At 34.0% G+C, this 15,426-nt stretch overlaps 1 protein-coding gene across 4 annotated transcripts in view; it reads left to right on the top strand.

The window, feature by feature from the left end:
• DENND1B (DENN domain containing 1B) overlaps positions 1 to 15,426 on the top strand; it is a 170,181-nt gene that overhangs the window by 129,202 nt on the left and 25,553 nt on the right. For all 4 annotated transcript variants that reach the window (XM_075508168.1, XM_075508166.1, XM_075508165.1 and 1 more), the window contains 6 exons: positions 656 to 757; positions 6,969 to 7,059; positions 11,015 to 11,055; positions 11,887 to 11,955; positions 14,311 to 14,367; positions 15,174 to 15,284. In XM_075508168.1, coding sequence (XP_075364283.1) covers positions 656 to 757; positions 6,969 to 7,059; positions 11,015 to 11,055; positions 11,887 to 11,955; positions 14,311 to 14,367; positions 15,174 to 15,284 — 471 coding nt within the window. The remainder of the gene's footprint in view (positions 1 to 655; positions 758 to 6,968; positions 7,060 to 11,014; positions 11,056 to 11,886; positions 11,956 to 14,310; positions 14,368 to 15,173; positions 15,285 to 15,426) is intronic.

Genomic DNA, 15,426 nt, shown 5'->3' with positions numbered 1-15,426 from the left:
TAATCTCATCTGTTCAGACGTTCTCCATAACAATGTTCCAAAAAGTTTGTAGCTTTTGTTTTGTGTAAAAATAAAATAGATGTGTATTTCAGTAATTTCCTGTTAAATCAGCATTATATTTATCAATCTTCACATGTTTTGGTAGAATAAATATAAAAATAATTTGGTGCCGATAACATGTTTTTGGACTGAATTAGAGTTTTGGTTTACTAGTATTGCTGGTTTAGCATGCCAGGGAATCAGAGTAATCCTGAACAATAACGCATGTTAAACTATTTGAAGCAGTGGACCTGCTCTTCCTCAAAATTTGAACCATTTCCTTGAATTTTTTTAATGAAGAGTGCTATAAAGGTAACATGAACCAACTGTAAACCACTTACTTTTTTCCTTGCAGTGTGTATTTTGTAGACTGACTCCATAAACCAGAGGTTCAATTGCAACATGTATATTGAGAACTATTTAAATATTGTATGAAGATTTGGGGCTTTTTTTGTTGTTGTCTACTGTTTAATTGGATGCAAGATTGCTTGAAAGGGAATATTTGTATGTATTGACTATTAAGAAACAAATAAATAAATGTGTAATGGAGAATTTTAAATAAATTGGCATATTTGTATACTCTAGTTACCATCTAACTTCTGTTTAAATTTTTTAGGGAGAGCCTATAACTTTCTGTGAGAATAGTTTTGTGAAGCATCGTTCCAGTACTACTAAGCAGTTCCTGGAAACTGCTGTTAATCTTCAACTGTTTAAACAGGTATGAGAGGGTAAATGACCCATGTTTAATGATTTTTCTCTTAAAACATATCCATATTTAAATACATTTTCCCTTCTGTCGGCTTACGAAACTCAGATAAAATATAAGTAAAAATACTTTGTGTACAGGCAGTCATCCTGGTTTTGTTGTATGTTTAAATCTTCAGTTCTAGTTAAAAAGAGCGGTGGTGGGGGGAGAAACTCAACAAAAAAATAACCCCAGGGTGCGGAGCCAGTGCAGCATCTCTTCAGAGCCAGTCAGCAACTCATCTAAACAAGAAGAATCATGGATCTCCCAGCTTGATGGTTGAACTTCATTTTCAGCTCTCTTGGCTCATGACCAAAGAACCTAAACAATATAGTGCTTACTTAAATTGGACTTCAGTGGCATTTTATTTAAAAACTGGATTCATACTGTAATTGCGGTTTGCTTTGCTAGGCTTTTTGAAGTATGCACACAGAGAATGTTAGAAACCCAAGCCATAGGGGTGGCCTGAAGAATATTCTAGCTGCTCTGTTAACACTGATTTTGAACTAATAGAGAACAAATCGTTGAATGTCTGGCACAGCTCAGTAATAGTTTTATTACAGTCTTTGAAATGAATTGTTTTCTTTCATTTTATTCTGTAACTTTTGTTCCCCCTTTTCATCACATGACCCTATTGCATCAAAAGAGTGTTAAGAAACTTATTACTAGACTTTTGGGAAAATCAAGGAAAATCTGAATGAAATGAGAAGACTCATAAAAGTATATGTTTGCCTGCAAATATGTGGAATGATTGAGTCATGGGAGTTCATGTTTAAATAATCTGGTGGACTTCTTTGAAGATATAATACTGTGACAGATAAGGGAAATTCATTATATGTAAATCTTATAATTTTCAGAAAACATTTGGTGTTAATCAGAGGCTAGTGTCTAAAGTAAAGATTTATGCAAGGATGATAGTTTGTAGAAGTCCTCTGAAAATATGTTTCTCCTAATTGTATAAAAGTTAAGGAAATGCTGATCATAGAATTGGGCTCCTTTAATTTACTATGTTTTATGTTATAGAATAACAAAATGTAAATAAAAATATAAAATAATAAAGAAGAAATCTGAAACCTTTTGAAGTATCCAGCATATATGATTGAAATGGAAAGAAGTAACAGAGTAAACAGTGTTGTTTACATTTTGCGTATCTCAGTGTGATAAGCTAGCATGAAACTTTCTTAATAGAAAGCTGCCTACAAGCAATGTTCCTAAATTGTTGTCACACTAGTACTACTAAAGCAAGATCTTCAGCTGTAGGAAAAGGTTTAACTCCACTGAAATGAATGGGCTTGTCAGTGTGGCTCTGTACTTACCCATTACATTTTAATACGTGTTCAATTAAACAGAATCAGTTTACAGTTTGTTTATAGCTTGTTTTAATTTTATTTCAACTAAAGGAAATAATATATTTTAGAGCATTAGGAAATAGTAACAATTTTGATGATGTGTGTGGTTTAATAGTAGTAGTAGTAGGTTTTTTCATTCCTCTAGTTTCTGTTTCAGCTAATCCTCAGCCCAGCTGCACCTTCTCCAGTTTTTCCCACTGACAAATGAGCTGTTTTCAAAGTTGTTTGTGTTCAAAAAGACTAAACTGTATTTTATTCTGTTCTGGAAAATCTTTTAAGCAGAAAATAGTTCTTAGAAGCAGCCTTAAACCTAGACCAAGCAGAAAATAGGTACTTTAAATGCACCCTTTTTGCTGTAACTGACAAGTAAGCTTTATTTGTGCCATTTTATAAAATCCTTCCTCTGTCCTTTTTTCTTTGTAGGTTTTTAATCTTCTCCCCCTCTCTTCTACATTAAAACATGTTAATTCCTCTAATTTAACCAGTCTTAATTTTGGAAATTGTCTCTTTTTGCCAAAGTACCAGGAAATCACTGTTCAAATAAATTGTGGAATTAATTCTTTGTGTTTATCCCATTCAGATTATTTTCATCTTCAACATAATCTGTTTTTACTTTGTATTGCATTTTGATGTGCTTTCTAGTAATGATATCCCCAAATGTATTAGCACATGCCAGTCTTTTGTACCAAAATCATTAACTAACCTGTAAATAGGATCAGTCTGAACACTTACTCTTAAATACCATGACCAGGGATGCTCCCAGCCTGACATTTTCCCTTTTATTACAAGCTGTTACCTTTTTGGGCCAGTCCTCATCCAACCTAAAGTTCAAGTGTACTGTTCAGGTACTCTGCTTTTATTTTATCTAAACTAGTATTTTGAGGCACATGCAAGAGGCTTTTCTGTGGTATAGATAAATTTCATTTCCTTTATCTAGAAAATTAACTGTCAAAGAATCTGTGAGAACCAAGGTTTTCATAACTCATATGTTGTATCTTTCCATTTACTCATTTACCATTTTTACCCCCAAAATCTATTTGTAAGACACATCAAATTGATAAGGGCAAAATGACAGACCAGCACTTATCACAACCTTTGTTTTTTAAGTAATGGTACTGTTATTCTTCACTTCAGCTGTATTTCCTTTACCTTGATAGACTTACAAAAATAATTTTACTTCCAGATATGTGTGCTGGTTTCCTTAGAATCGTGTAACAGAGGTGAATCTACGTTGTTTTTTTTATTTGAGTTTTATTCCTCAGGTATTATAACGTCCATTTCTATATCTCATTTTCATTAACACTTGTATTTTTGTTCCCTTATTCAGCATCATAGTCTTTACTGAAAATTGAGACAGAATATTTTTGGCAGGGACCATGCCTAGATTATCTTTTAGCCTCAAACCACTCTCTCTGACTTATAAATTATGGAGATGTGTTTTAAATCAGGTTGATGACTTCACATTTTTGGAAGTTGAAAGCACAGTTTATATTGCTCTGAAACAGAATACATCAAACTGTTTATGCAAAACATACATTTTCCAGGAATTCATAGAAGTAATTTGTGATAGATACCCTGATATGGATCACAACTATAGGGACATGTGAAGTTCAATTTGCTGCAGTTTGCCGGCTTTAGTTTTCTAAAGCTGTCTTCTGCCCTGAATAGATTTAATTTTAAAAACCCTGGTTATTGTTATTCTTAAACTATTATTAGGATATTTAATAATGTAAAAATATTTTTCTTAAAAAGGAAATAACTATTATTTATGTATTAAATATTCTTATTTCCTGGTTAAATATTCTGTATATGACAGTTTTTCTTCAGATTAAATGTTTGTTCTCTTGGACTGTATACTTATGTTACTTCTTTTCTCACTGCTTTTTTTCCACATCTTTGATATTTGTATTATTATGTATGCTATCTATTTGTTAGCTTTTTCTGAGCCTTAGAAAGGTTCCTCTGTAATTAGGGTAACATGGAAGGTAGATAATCTTTATTTCAAGCTGCAAACATATGCAATTAATAGTTGCATCTTACACGTCAAATAGTTCTGATGAGTGTCCAGGGAAAATATTAATTCATTCTTAGAACTAGCATGAAGCCTAATGTAGACTATCTCGTTAAGTAACGTAATTGCATAAGTAATGTAATCTGCGACATTTATTGGGATTTGTTCCTAAAATGGTGGAAAGTGCTAACTAGAAAAATAAATAATGAATGCAGGATTAGGACTTGAAGAATCATAAGTCTTCGAAAATTACTAGTAATTTCAAATTTCATTTTCAAGCTTTATGAGTTGAGCTCTCTTCTTGCAAGCTATTGAGCTGTTACTGTGTGGAAGTCACATTTATGATGTTTTCTTTGCTTCTACCAACTTTTTGTTTTTAATAATGGGTGAATTGACTTGGAACGTTTACTCCTTCCTAAATGAATGATTTGATTTAGCTCACAAACATCATCTCTTTTCCCCTACCCCCCACCCTTTATCAGCTGTGCAACCAGATCTTCTGAAGTGGATATGGTCTATATTTTTTGTTTTTAAAATTCAAAATTATTTAAGGATGATGGTAGTTCTGTCTTTAGTCAGCTTAAAATCCAAGAGTAGCACTGGAATTACTGTTTTTTCATTGAAAGCAGTAGTCAACCAAGGGCTCTCTGGGTCTCAAAGTGAATGCATTTCTTGAAATAGCAGGCCCAGATTTTTCGAGACAGTATGGGTTTGAAAAATGGGAGGAGAAAACCATAAAGTGTATGTGTGATTCCACGTGCTATTGTTTTAATGTAGCAATTTAAGTGCAACCATTAACAGTAAATTACTCAAAAGTAATAACTACTACTACCACTACTAACACTTATCATTTCCTTTAAATAATGTTTCCAATATCTTTCTGCTAACAGTTCTGTTTGTCAGTATTTACATTAAATACTCAGTTGGAGTGATCCTCTAAAAACTAAAATTCAGTCAGTGTCTCAGCCTTCTGTTGGTAGAATTTTACCAAATGATGAGTATGTCCATAAATCTTATGTTAGTTTATAGTATGGAATGAATTCATAACTTTCCCAAAAGAGATAATGTCTTACAGTTCAAAGGCTGGGGATGGGAGGGGGGGTTGGTTTGTTTTTTCTTCCCCCCACCCAGCAGTAGCTAAAGATGCTCTTATCTCTTTTTCTTACTGTGAAATAATCCAGTGATCCCATAGTGGTCTGACCATGAACCAACCTATTTGGAAAAAAGCCAACTTGGAGTAAAATGAAAAAATAAGAAGGAATGAATTTAGACAAGAGAAAGAAATGGTTATCTTCGTGCTTGCCTTATTCTTGCTGCCGGAATTTTTGTACTCTGAGAAAGTAATTTGTTTCGTGTCACTAGTCTGTTCATTGACAAGCATCAGATTGTCACTGACACTGTTTGGATAATCTGTGGTAAAATATGATATAGCCAAATAATTAGTTTTGGTTAGTTCCTACGTAGTGTTTAGTACCAGTGAATAACTCATAATTCTTGTTAGAAGGTGAACCGTGTATAATTGGAAAAGTGCTTTCTCACTTTATCTCTCAGACTTGAGTTAGCCTTTTCAAAACAAAAAGGGAGGGGTTGCTTCTTGGAAGAATTATAAACCTTTAAGAATGTGCTTGTTGTACTTCTTTGAAGCCTGTTAATTCTTGAAAAGAATGTATTCATTCCTTCTGAAAAGTTTAATCATTAATTATCTTACTTTGACTTTTTCTGAAGTATTTGGATCATTTCAGTCTTTCTGTATACACTTATATGTGGACGCAAATCCATGTGCTCATGCAGCTGTAACCTCTGCATAAGGACAACTATTGCAATATGCATCTGCAGATGCAACTACGTTAAATGGTAGTGGGTAAAAAAAGAAAAGGGCAAACAGATGTGTTGGAACTTAAAAATACAGTGGTGTCAACCCTGAACTGTGCTCAGTCAGGTGGAGAGAGTTTTAGGGGTCTGCCTTGGCATCGTACCTCACTTTGTTTGGGGACTTCATGCATCACATTCCCACTCAAATGAAACGTCCTTTGAGCCAGTTTGCACACTACCAGTCAAATCCAACCTGCTGTTACCACCATTTCTGAAACCAAGCCACAGCCTTCCTCTGCTGTTCCTGTGTGGAAAGTTTGCTACAATTTCCCTTCCACAAACTGTCCTTGTAGGATCATTTTTCATGCAAAACACATACACTTTTAATGGACGCCAAGTACACATTATAGCCTATCGTTTCTTTGAACTGAGTGTGGTGAGATGTTTCCAGTTGTTCTAAAGGTACTTTCTGGGCACAAGTTCTACTTTGGACCCATGGATGCATACCCAGAAGGGGATACCATAGGGAGGTTTGTTTATGTTCTTTTGTTGGTGATACAAAGTAAACTTATGATTTCAAAACAGGACACCAGGGAGCGTCTCAGTGATCTTTATTTGGTTATGATTACAAATCCGAAGTTACCATTTGTAAGGAAATAAATTAATGTATTTTCTTGCCATTAGAAAAGCAAGAAAAGCTTGAAAGCCATTTAAAATATTTCTGAACAAACTGATGTGTAATTTCATTACTATAAAATTTTACAAATCTATTTGTAAATTTTGCATAATACATATAATTTACTTGATATATATAAAATACTCTGATATTTCTGCTGCTCATAGTTGCAACTGCTCTTGCAAAATCCATCTAAAAGCAATATATTATCCGTAAGCCATATGCTGTCTTGAACATTCATATTCCATTATAATGTACACACTGAAAACTGTAACACTGTATAGCAATAGAAGGGCCAACAAAGTGTGACTTTTTTTTTTTTTTTTTTTTTTTCAGTTTATTGATGGTCGGCTATCAAAATTAAATGCAGGAAGAGGATTCTCTGATGTTTTTGAAGAAGAAATCACAGCAGGAGGCTTTTGTGGAGGTACGGAATTAATATGAGTGTACTCAACGATGATGCTTCTTTGGGAGCTGTTCAACATGATGATGTTCTCAGGACGTCCTGTAAATTTTAGGAGTCGTTAATCTTATTACTGCTTCATTGTATCCATTCATTCTTGGAAAGGTTTTAGCCTTTAACAAATCACTGCTGGGACACATACTATTATATATCTAGTTATGTCAGTATATTAAATGAAAATATGTTGTTTTAATCCAGTAAAATAATACTTAGATTTCAATATATGAAATATCACTATATTATTTACATTTTTAACTGCATGTTTACATAATGATACATTATATGTAAACTGTATTTTAAAAATAATTTTGAAATTTGTGCTGCCGAACTTTTTCTAGATAGTTATTTTCCATAAACACTTCTAACATTTTTCAAATCTAATTATTTTTGCAGTGCATAAATCAGAGTGATTTCCTGAATCTTTAGAGAAATTTGCTTTCTCCAGCAAATGTGTTACTCTCAAAAAGAGGGAAAGAATTTAACATTTGTATATGATCCCAGAAGGAACATCGAAAGTTTACCTTCTTAATAAATAAAAATATTAGTCCTTGTGTTGTTTCCCTCAGTTATGTTCACTGACAACTGTTGTAGCACTTTTCACATTAACTAGCTTACAGAGTTAACCCATACAGAAGAGTGTGTGCTGAATCCATTGCTGAATATTACAGGATTATTGATTGCTTTCCTATTAGACATTTATTACAGCTATATTGTTATTTGAGGTATCATATTTGCTATCAAAATATTGGATCAAAATGTGCATGACACAGCATAAATACTGTTTTATGGTCTTTAAAGTAGTGTAGAAGCTTTCTCAGTAAATGGAGGTTACGTGATTTGAGCAAATCCACTGAGTTGCATATGGCAGCTTTAGATGGTCTTCCTTTGCAAGACTACTCTTAAATGGGGATATTTACAGAGGAAGGGATTTGGCCCCCATGGAGAAATCATTGAGCGGTGCAGAGCCATCTTCACCTTCTGTAAAATATCTTTTTTTATGCTCAGAGTACGTAAATCCTTTTGTTCAAGATTTTCACTGCCTTCTCCTGCCCTCTGTGTCTTGTGCTATGATCTAGCACATAATTTTTTTTTTTCTTGATTAAAGTGTGGTTAGTTATACAGAGATTTACGGCTTTTCTACCTTTTTAGAGTAACTTATGCTGCTCTGTAAACGGATTTTAGGCATTGAGCATCCATTATTCAGATAGGTAGTGTCAGTATACAGAGTTCGTTTGCTGTCTGCAGTTAGGGGGTCAGGAGGCTGCAATAAAACTGCAATAGAAGTTAGATAAAGCTTGTTTCTTGGCTGCATGCTGGCAGCCTGTGAACCACATCTCACCTGGCTCTGCTCAGGAGGGAATGCTCAGCTTCGCTAGCAGTTCTCGGTTAGATTGCACTGTGCGCATACTTTTCAAGTCAGACAAGCTGTATATTGCCAGGTTGTGGACAAATTGCTTAGGGCACATATTCAGTATTTACATAACTGCTGTCTCATTATCGTTATGAAGTGCAGGGCTAACAATATGTATGCAATTGAAGGTGACATTTTGTGATGCTAATGGGGTAGAACTATGATCTCTTTGCAGAGTTAACTCCCATCAACTTTATCAGGAAGCCCAAGGTTTTAAAAAAACAGGTGAAAGTCAGCCTTCAGAAAAGTTACAGAAAGTTAGTGTAAGCTACAAGCTGTTAAAAGGACAGGTGAACGTATTCCTAGCTATAGAGAGTATAATTTAAAAATTACTGAATCAAATGGAAAGTGTTTCTTTAAGTAATCTCTTTTTTAATTTGCATTTTTCCACATATGTGAACATAACTAAACCAGCACAGAAAATTAAGCTGGAAATTGGAGAATAAAACTTAGATTTCATTATTTTTTATGATTTTTTTTTTCCCCCAGTAAAGTGGTCAAAACTTATTTCCCTGTGACTATATGTGAGAAGAGATTTGTCAGCCATCTTCATTACTTAAAATTTTATTTTCTGTTACATGTATTATTCTGTGGAAGTATTAGTTCTTAACGAATTTTATGTAACTTTCAATACAAGAATATAGTGATGATTGATTGGCTCAGCACTTGGATTTCTTGTAGAATATAGCCATTAAAGTAATTTGTAATCACATGAATTTTACTATAGCAGTCATTTTTTTTGAGTTGGGTCTAATATCAATGGTGGTAGTATAAGGAAAACTGAAAAAGTGAAAAGCTTTGCACCTCTCTCTTAATAATTATTTTAAGGAGTCAGCATTTTCTCACAGGAGTTTCAGGAGGCTTAATTCTAGCTGAGGGTATACAGTGTTAAGGTGGCCTTTTCTGTAGATGGGTATTTATCTGTTTTCTTTATTGCTTTCCCTGAAGTCTCTCTACACAACTAGAAGACAGTTAAATTTCTTGGTGATTTTCTGTGATCTCATTTACTGTCTCGCTTAAGTCATAGGCTGTGATAGAGAAGGCTCAGATGTGGAAAGAGTCACTGTTAAGGACACCACAAGCTAGATGATATATGAATATTTTTATATGAATTTGAAGTTATGAAATGTCATGTTAGAGAAAGTACTTATCGTTCATTGAAATTTCATTAACACACTAGCAGTGGTTAAATTTCACTTTATTACATGTTATTTGCATGCTGCCTTCTCTGGTAGTTCCAGGGAGCCAGACTGAAGAAGTAAAAAATGAGTCATTTTTTGCTTTAGGTTGCTCTTTGATGTTCTTACTGGAGATAGGATCATAAAGAATATCAGGTTCTCTCCTTTCTAAGTGGGCATTGCTTTAATTTGTGCCATCATTCCTGAGAGTTTGGGTGTCTCAAAATTGCTTTCAAAGAATTTAGCAGAATGGGTGAAAGTGCCTGATATGAGTTGTAAACAGCTCAGTTTTTTCACCTCATTGACAAACTTGGGAATACCTTTTACAATGATCCAGTTAGTTCTCAGCCACGTTCTAGGAGAATGTTTTGGCTTTCCACTAGCCAATGCAATAATTCCACCCAGGCCTTAGTTAACTGATTATTGCAAAGCCTAAGAAGTTTTGAGAACTTCTGTTAAAAGTCTGTAATGTCAAGGATATATCAGTATGGTCCTTTCAAAATGGATAAACTCTCTGAAACTTCAGCGTTCTTGCCAACGTGAATGTGTTGTCTGGGGTTAGTAACAGCTCATGTACCAGAGTATTCAAGAGACTGATGTACTCTAAAACTTTATCAGGGATCAGGTACTCAATCTTTGGTGTTCAGCTGAAGCACCTTTGGGAGATAGTATTCATTTCTTCATCAAGTGCTCAGTAGAATTTAACCCTGTCCTTCATGGCCAGCTTAGTGGCACAATAGTCCTCGGTAGTCCTACAGAAGCCAGTAGCTCCCACTTGCCTTTTAGAGGTTTTCCTTTGTGAAAGAAAGTAGATACAGTTAATAGTTTAAAAGGATTTCCCCTGCACAGGAGTATATAGTTGTGCCATAATCTTTAGACTTTTCTCTTGTTCTTTTTCCCTGGGATGGTACCATCCGCAGTCCATGTCATTTTTGTACTTGAGAGTTTGCCCGGTAGGATCATTATGCTTGAATCTAGTTCATTATATATTATTCTTTCAAGTTGGTGTTTTTCTTTTTAGACTTTTTAGCAGTATGTTACCTTATCATAGTTCTAATTTCTCTTTCTACCTCAATTGGAATTAAAAACTCTCTGTGGTGAAAAGATATGCTTTTACAAAGAAAATAGAAAACATGAAATAAGAGATAACTGTTTTTTTTTTTCTTAATGTACACATATTCTTATCTTTACATTCCTTGTCTGTCTGGGAAAAATGAAATTAATGAAAAATCCTCTGAGGGAATTTTTTATGCAGATTGTGAGGAGGGTTGAAACATTTAAAATGTTGAACGTATGTCTGATTGTGTTACCTTTTACATTTCTATTTCAGGAAATTCACGATCTTATCAGCAGTGGATGCATACAGTGAAGGTATAAACTTGCTTAAGTAATTATACTGGCCATCTTGTTCTTTGAATCTTTGTCCTTTTCCTTACATATATGTAATAGTAAAAGTTCGTTCATTTGCAAGGAAAATATAAGTACATTCTATAATAAATAACATGTCTGTGGTATATGCAATAATTTTGTGGGTTTTTTCTTGAATATGTAAAAAAAAAAAATGTGCAAAAAAAACCTTGTGCAAAAAAAAAAATGCACAAGGTTTTTCTGTCTGTATAGTCAGGGATTTCACTGCTTTCTGTATCCTGTTACATTCTGTAACTGTGAATTAGGTGTGACAGTATGATTTGATACAAAGTTTATCACTTCTAGTAGATAGCAATTTCATTAATATGGATTTGTGCAGTTTGGCTAGCAGAAGACCCTTGGTATAACCTTGTTATTCTGCAGGATTAGTAAAATATATTATTTTAGATTAAGAGAATTCTTGTGTCATTAAATGAGATCGTTCTTTCTGTCAGGTCAAAGTATTTTTAAGTTGTATAATAAATATGATAGGAACACATGAAAAATAACCATAACTTCTGAATTGATTTTGAAATGGTAACAATGAATGAAGAATGAAAATACATCATTCTGTTAGAATGCATTGATAAATGTGTCAGCTATGATAATGACGTACTGTAACCCTTGTGTAGCTGCAGACAGCAGGTTGGGGAGGAAACACAGCTGTGGTTATTCTTACTGATTTAAAAGGAAGATTGTTATTTCTTTACAGCACACTGTTTATTTTTCCTTGCTGTTGTCTTAAGGTTTGACTTAGTTAAAATGTTATTAAAATACAGTTTTTGTGTATTTCAGAAAGGCGGTGCGCTGATCAACACAGCAATGACCAAAGCCACTCCGGCTGTGAAAACAGCATATAAATTTGTAAGATCGTCTATTTCAAATAAATAATACACAAAAATACCACAACTTCCTACAACCTCTCATTCTTCCTGAATACTTAAAAACCTAAGCATTTTATAAATGTATTGCAGAAAAACACTTCAGCCTGTAGAACATTTTTAGCTTCATTTGTTTCTCATATAGCACTGAGATTTCGAGTTGATTCAGAGTCTTCCAGATAGCTTTTACGCAACAATAGACATTTTTCAAAGCATCAGTGTGCTGTTTTTGTTTCAATCATAATACATACTAGAAGCTTATTTGAATACCATTTAGATATTTGATACACAGCTGTAAACTCTGCCTAACCTGGTGACAACACGATTAAAACATGGACTCTGAAAATAGAAATTCCCATTTACACTAAGGTGTCCTGTAACACAACGAGGGCATTGCAAAGTTAATATGAATGTGAAACGTTTTGTAAATGTTACATTTATATGTAATATAAATATAGTGTTATAGTGTATAGTTACATAGTAAATAGTGTTAACACGATGTAGTAATCTTCTATTCAGAAGAGATACAGTTCTTGCTGGACAAATGGAGTCCTGGCTTACACAGATGCAATTTCGCTTTGGCACCAAGTCCTGCACTCTTGAAAAGATGTGGTAAAGCATCAGTAATGTGTGCAGCAAGTCTTTTCTATCATCTGCTCTTTTAAAGATGATACTAGAATACTCACGTTTAACTGGATTTAATGCTTATACTTTTAAGCTTAAAAGATCTTGTTTTCAAAGGCTGCCTAACCAATAAAGCATGTGAAATTATATGGTATTATGCAGTACAGAAAAACAGCAATAGAGTAAAATGAAGTGGGAAATACTTTAAGGTTGCATTTTTAATATATGGGAAAAGAATTTTGGCTTCATTTTTGCTTTTCCAAATGTTTCACTAGTTGGATGCATAATAAGTAGTCCTGAATAAATCAGTACATCAGTCTAAGCTAGTGTATTTTAAGTAAAGTTTTCAAACAGAATTTTTAATTTTACATCAGTTGAAAAACACAGAAGTTGTGGAGAGAAACAGGTAAATAAATTAAATATATTTGATATTCATGGACTCATTTATAATTTAAAAAATGGTTCATTAGCAGGTTATCTGCAAATTATTCTTCTTCAGTTTGCACCAGCTTAGACTGTGGTTACGTGATCTTCTCCCAGCCTTCAATTTTGATAATTATGTCCTTGATAATAAAGGTTCTTCAAAGTGAACTTCTGTGTATGCCAGGAAACACTGGTAGTTGAGTAATGTGCTTGGTTCCATCCGTCAGAGTTAGAACAAAGCACTCCAAAATGCATCCAAATGCTGTGAACATGATCTGGAAAGTTTAAAGTGGCTCTCAGGTTAGCATCTGCTACATGGCACCCCATTGTGCTGTTATTGAGCTTATAGATGTATGATTTAAGGATCAAAAAGACTCTCTGACCTCTTGATTCAAGAAAATGATTTTCTTTTTCTGAATTTCCATGTATAGAAAACCATAGAAAAATAGGTGGTTTCCACATATTTATGCCCTTAAATGTATTTTTAAAAGTCCTATTTTCAAGACAACCTTGAAAACTTCCATAGTGTTTTCCTATATTCATATAAGAAAGATACCTTTTCTTCTATTAGGGTTAGGGGGTTTGGTGGTGTTGTCCCCCCCATCTTTTCTTTCTTTCTATGCCCCTCCTCTTCTCCCCCCTCCCCCCCCCCCCAATGTTTTTTAGCATAAGTACATGGTACTTTGTATTGATAATTCATTTCTCTATTGAAGAACATTCTTGGCTGGTTTTCTATGCAACAGTGATCCTTGGCTGCCTATTTTAATACATACAGAATTCTCCCCTAAATAGCAGCACTACGCTGTTCAGCAACACTGGGCAAAAATCTCCATCTGCATATGAAATCACTTCATTTCTCTTAAGATTGATGTTGCCCTGCAAGTTGCCAGACTGGAACACTGTAGCAGTCATCTTGAAAATCTTAACATTTTTCCAGCATGCCTTACTGCTAAAATACGCTTTCAAATTTAAAGGACCATTTCAAATAAAGCAGTGATGTATACGACCATTTTTAGCCTGTCCTTAGCAATACTGAAGAATTTTTGCGTGTGTATGTTTTCACAGCATTGGCATGCAGGTACTGAAAAAAATCCTTAAATGTACGGACAAAGCATGAATATATAAAATATACTGACAATGCGTGTATGAAATTTGTGATGAAGGTTATTGCCCTTCTTTATATCACCAGGTGTTTAAAAAAAAAAGGTAAAATAAGTATGGCATCATAAAGCATGTTCCATGACTACAGCCAGTGTCTTGCAGAGCTACTTAAGTCCTTTTATTTTTCTAGGCAAAAAATCAGGCAAGGCAAGGAATAAAAGAAGTGAAGAGTAAGTTAAAACACAAGGTACGTAGTACATTTCTTACTTTCTTACCTTGCTTCCTGTATCAGTTTGAAGCTTATACTTTACAAATCACATGAGATTTGTGTTTTTAATGACTTTTGAAATATGCTTAGCCCTTTGTTCAACAATACATTTTTCATAACGAGCCCTCTGGCAACTATCTGTCATTCTATGCATCCACTGAATAATCTCTTTATTGTTTGCATATTTTATCATAGAACAACAGAGGTCTTCAAAGATACATTAACAGGATGTATGTTTTCATAAAGTTGATTGCTTTGATATCACAATCGAAGCCTTTGCTTCAAGCTGAGAATTTGAGATGGGAGACTCGTGCAGTACAATGTATTTCAGAAGGTGTAGTTGTCTGTTTTGGCTTCATAAGATATGTGGGCAATGGCAATGTTTAAAAATGAAGGAATAGTTTCATTTTGCAAAAGCAACGTTGCAGAAATATCAGAAAAGATGTTTTAGGCATTTTGCAGCTGCTTTTCCCATTGAAAATTTTGTTTCCACTTAAGGTTTTTCTCTAGGGAGAAGGAACTGTTTTTTAGATATATTTTATGCTATTTTAAGAAAACTTTCAAAAATATTTCCTAGACGTTTGAACAATTCATCTTTTAAATGACAATGTTGATAATTCAGCTTCCTGAAAGGCTAAATTTGATTTCCTTACTACAGATGGTATTTTCATGACAGTAATAGATTGTGGCAAGATAATTTTGAATGCATTCTGCATGCATAATATGGAGGGTACGTTTGTAGATAATGATTATAAATAAAGGAATTTAAATCTGTTTTGTTGTAGGAGAGTGAGGAATACTATGGGACTTGCAGCGCTGGTGCAGTACAGACAGCTCCCGTCTATACATTGCATTATGAGAAAAGAGCAAACTCAGAAAAACGAAGACTGGCACAGGTAAGACACCTGAAACTTCTGTTCTTATTCACATACATATGAGGAAAATTTTTTGCCGCTTATAGTAACGCATCAGTGAATCTATTTAAGATTATTTTACTGTCTGTGTTTGGATAGTGTGATTAAAAGGCTGTGTTTATAG

Source organism: Mycteria americana, chromosome 7, assembly GCF_035582795.1.
Source record: "Mycteria americana isolate JAX WOST 10 ecotype Jacksonville Zoo and Gardens chromosome 7, USCA_MyAme_1.0, whole genome shotgun sequence".
Taxonomy (NCBI): domain Eukaryota; kingdom Metazoa; phylum Chordata; class Aves; order Ciconiiformes; family Ciconiidae; genus Mycteria; species Mycteria americana.
Note: the sequence above shows the minus strand (reverse complement) of the source record. Positions and strands in the feature narration are given on the sequence as shown.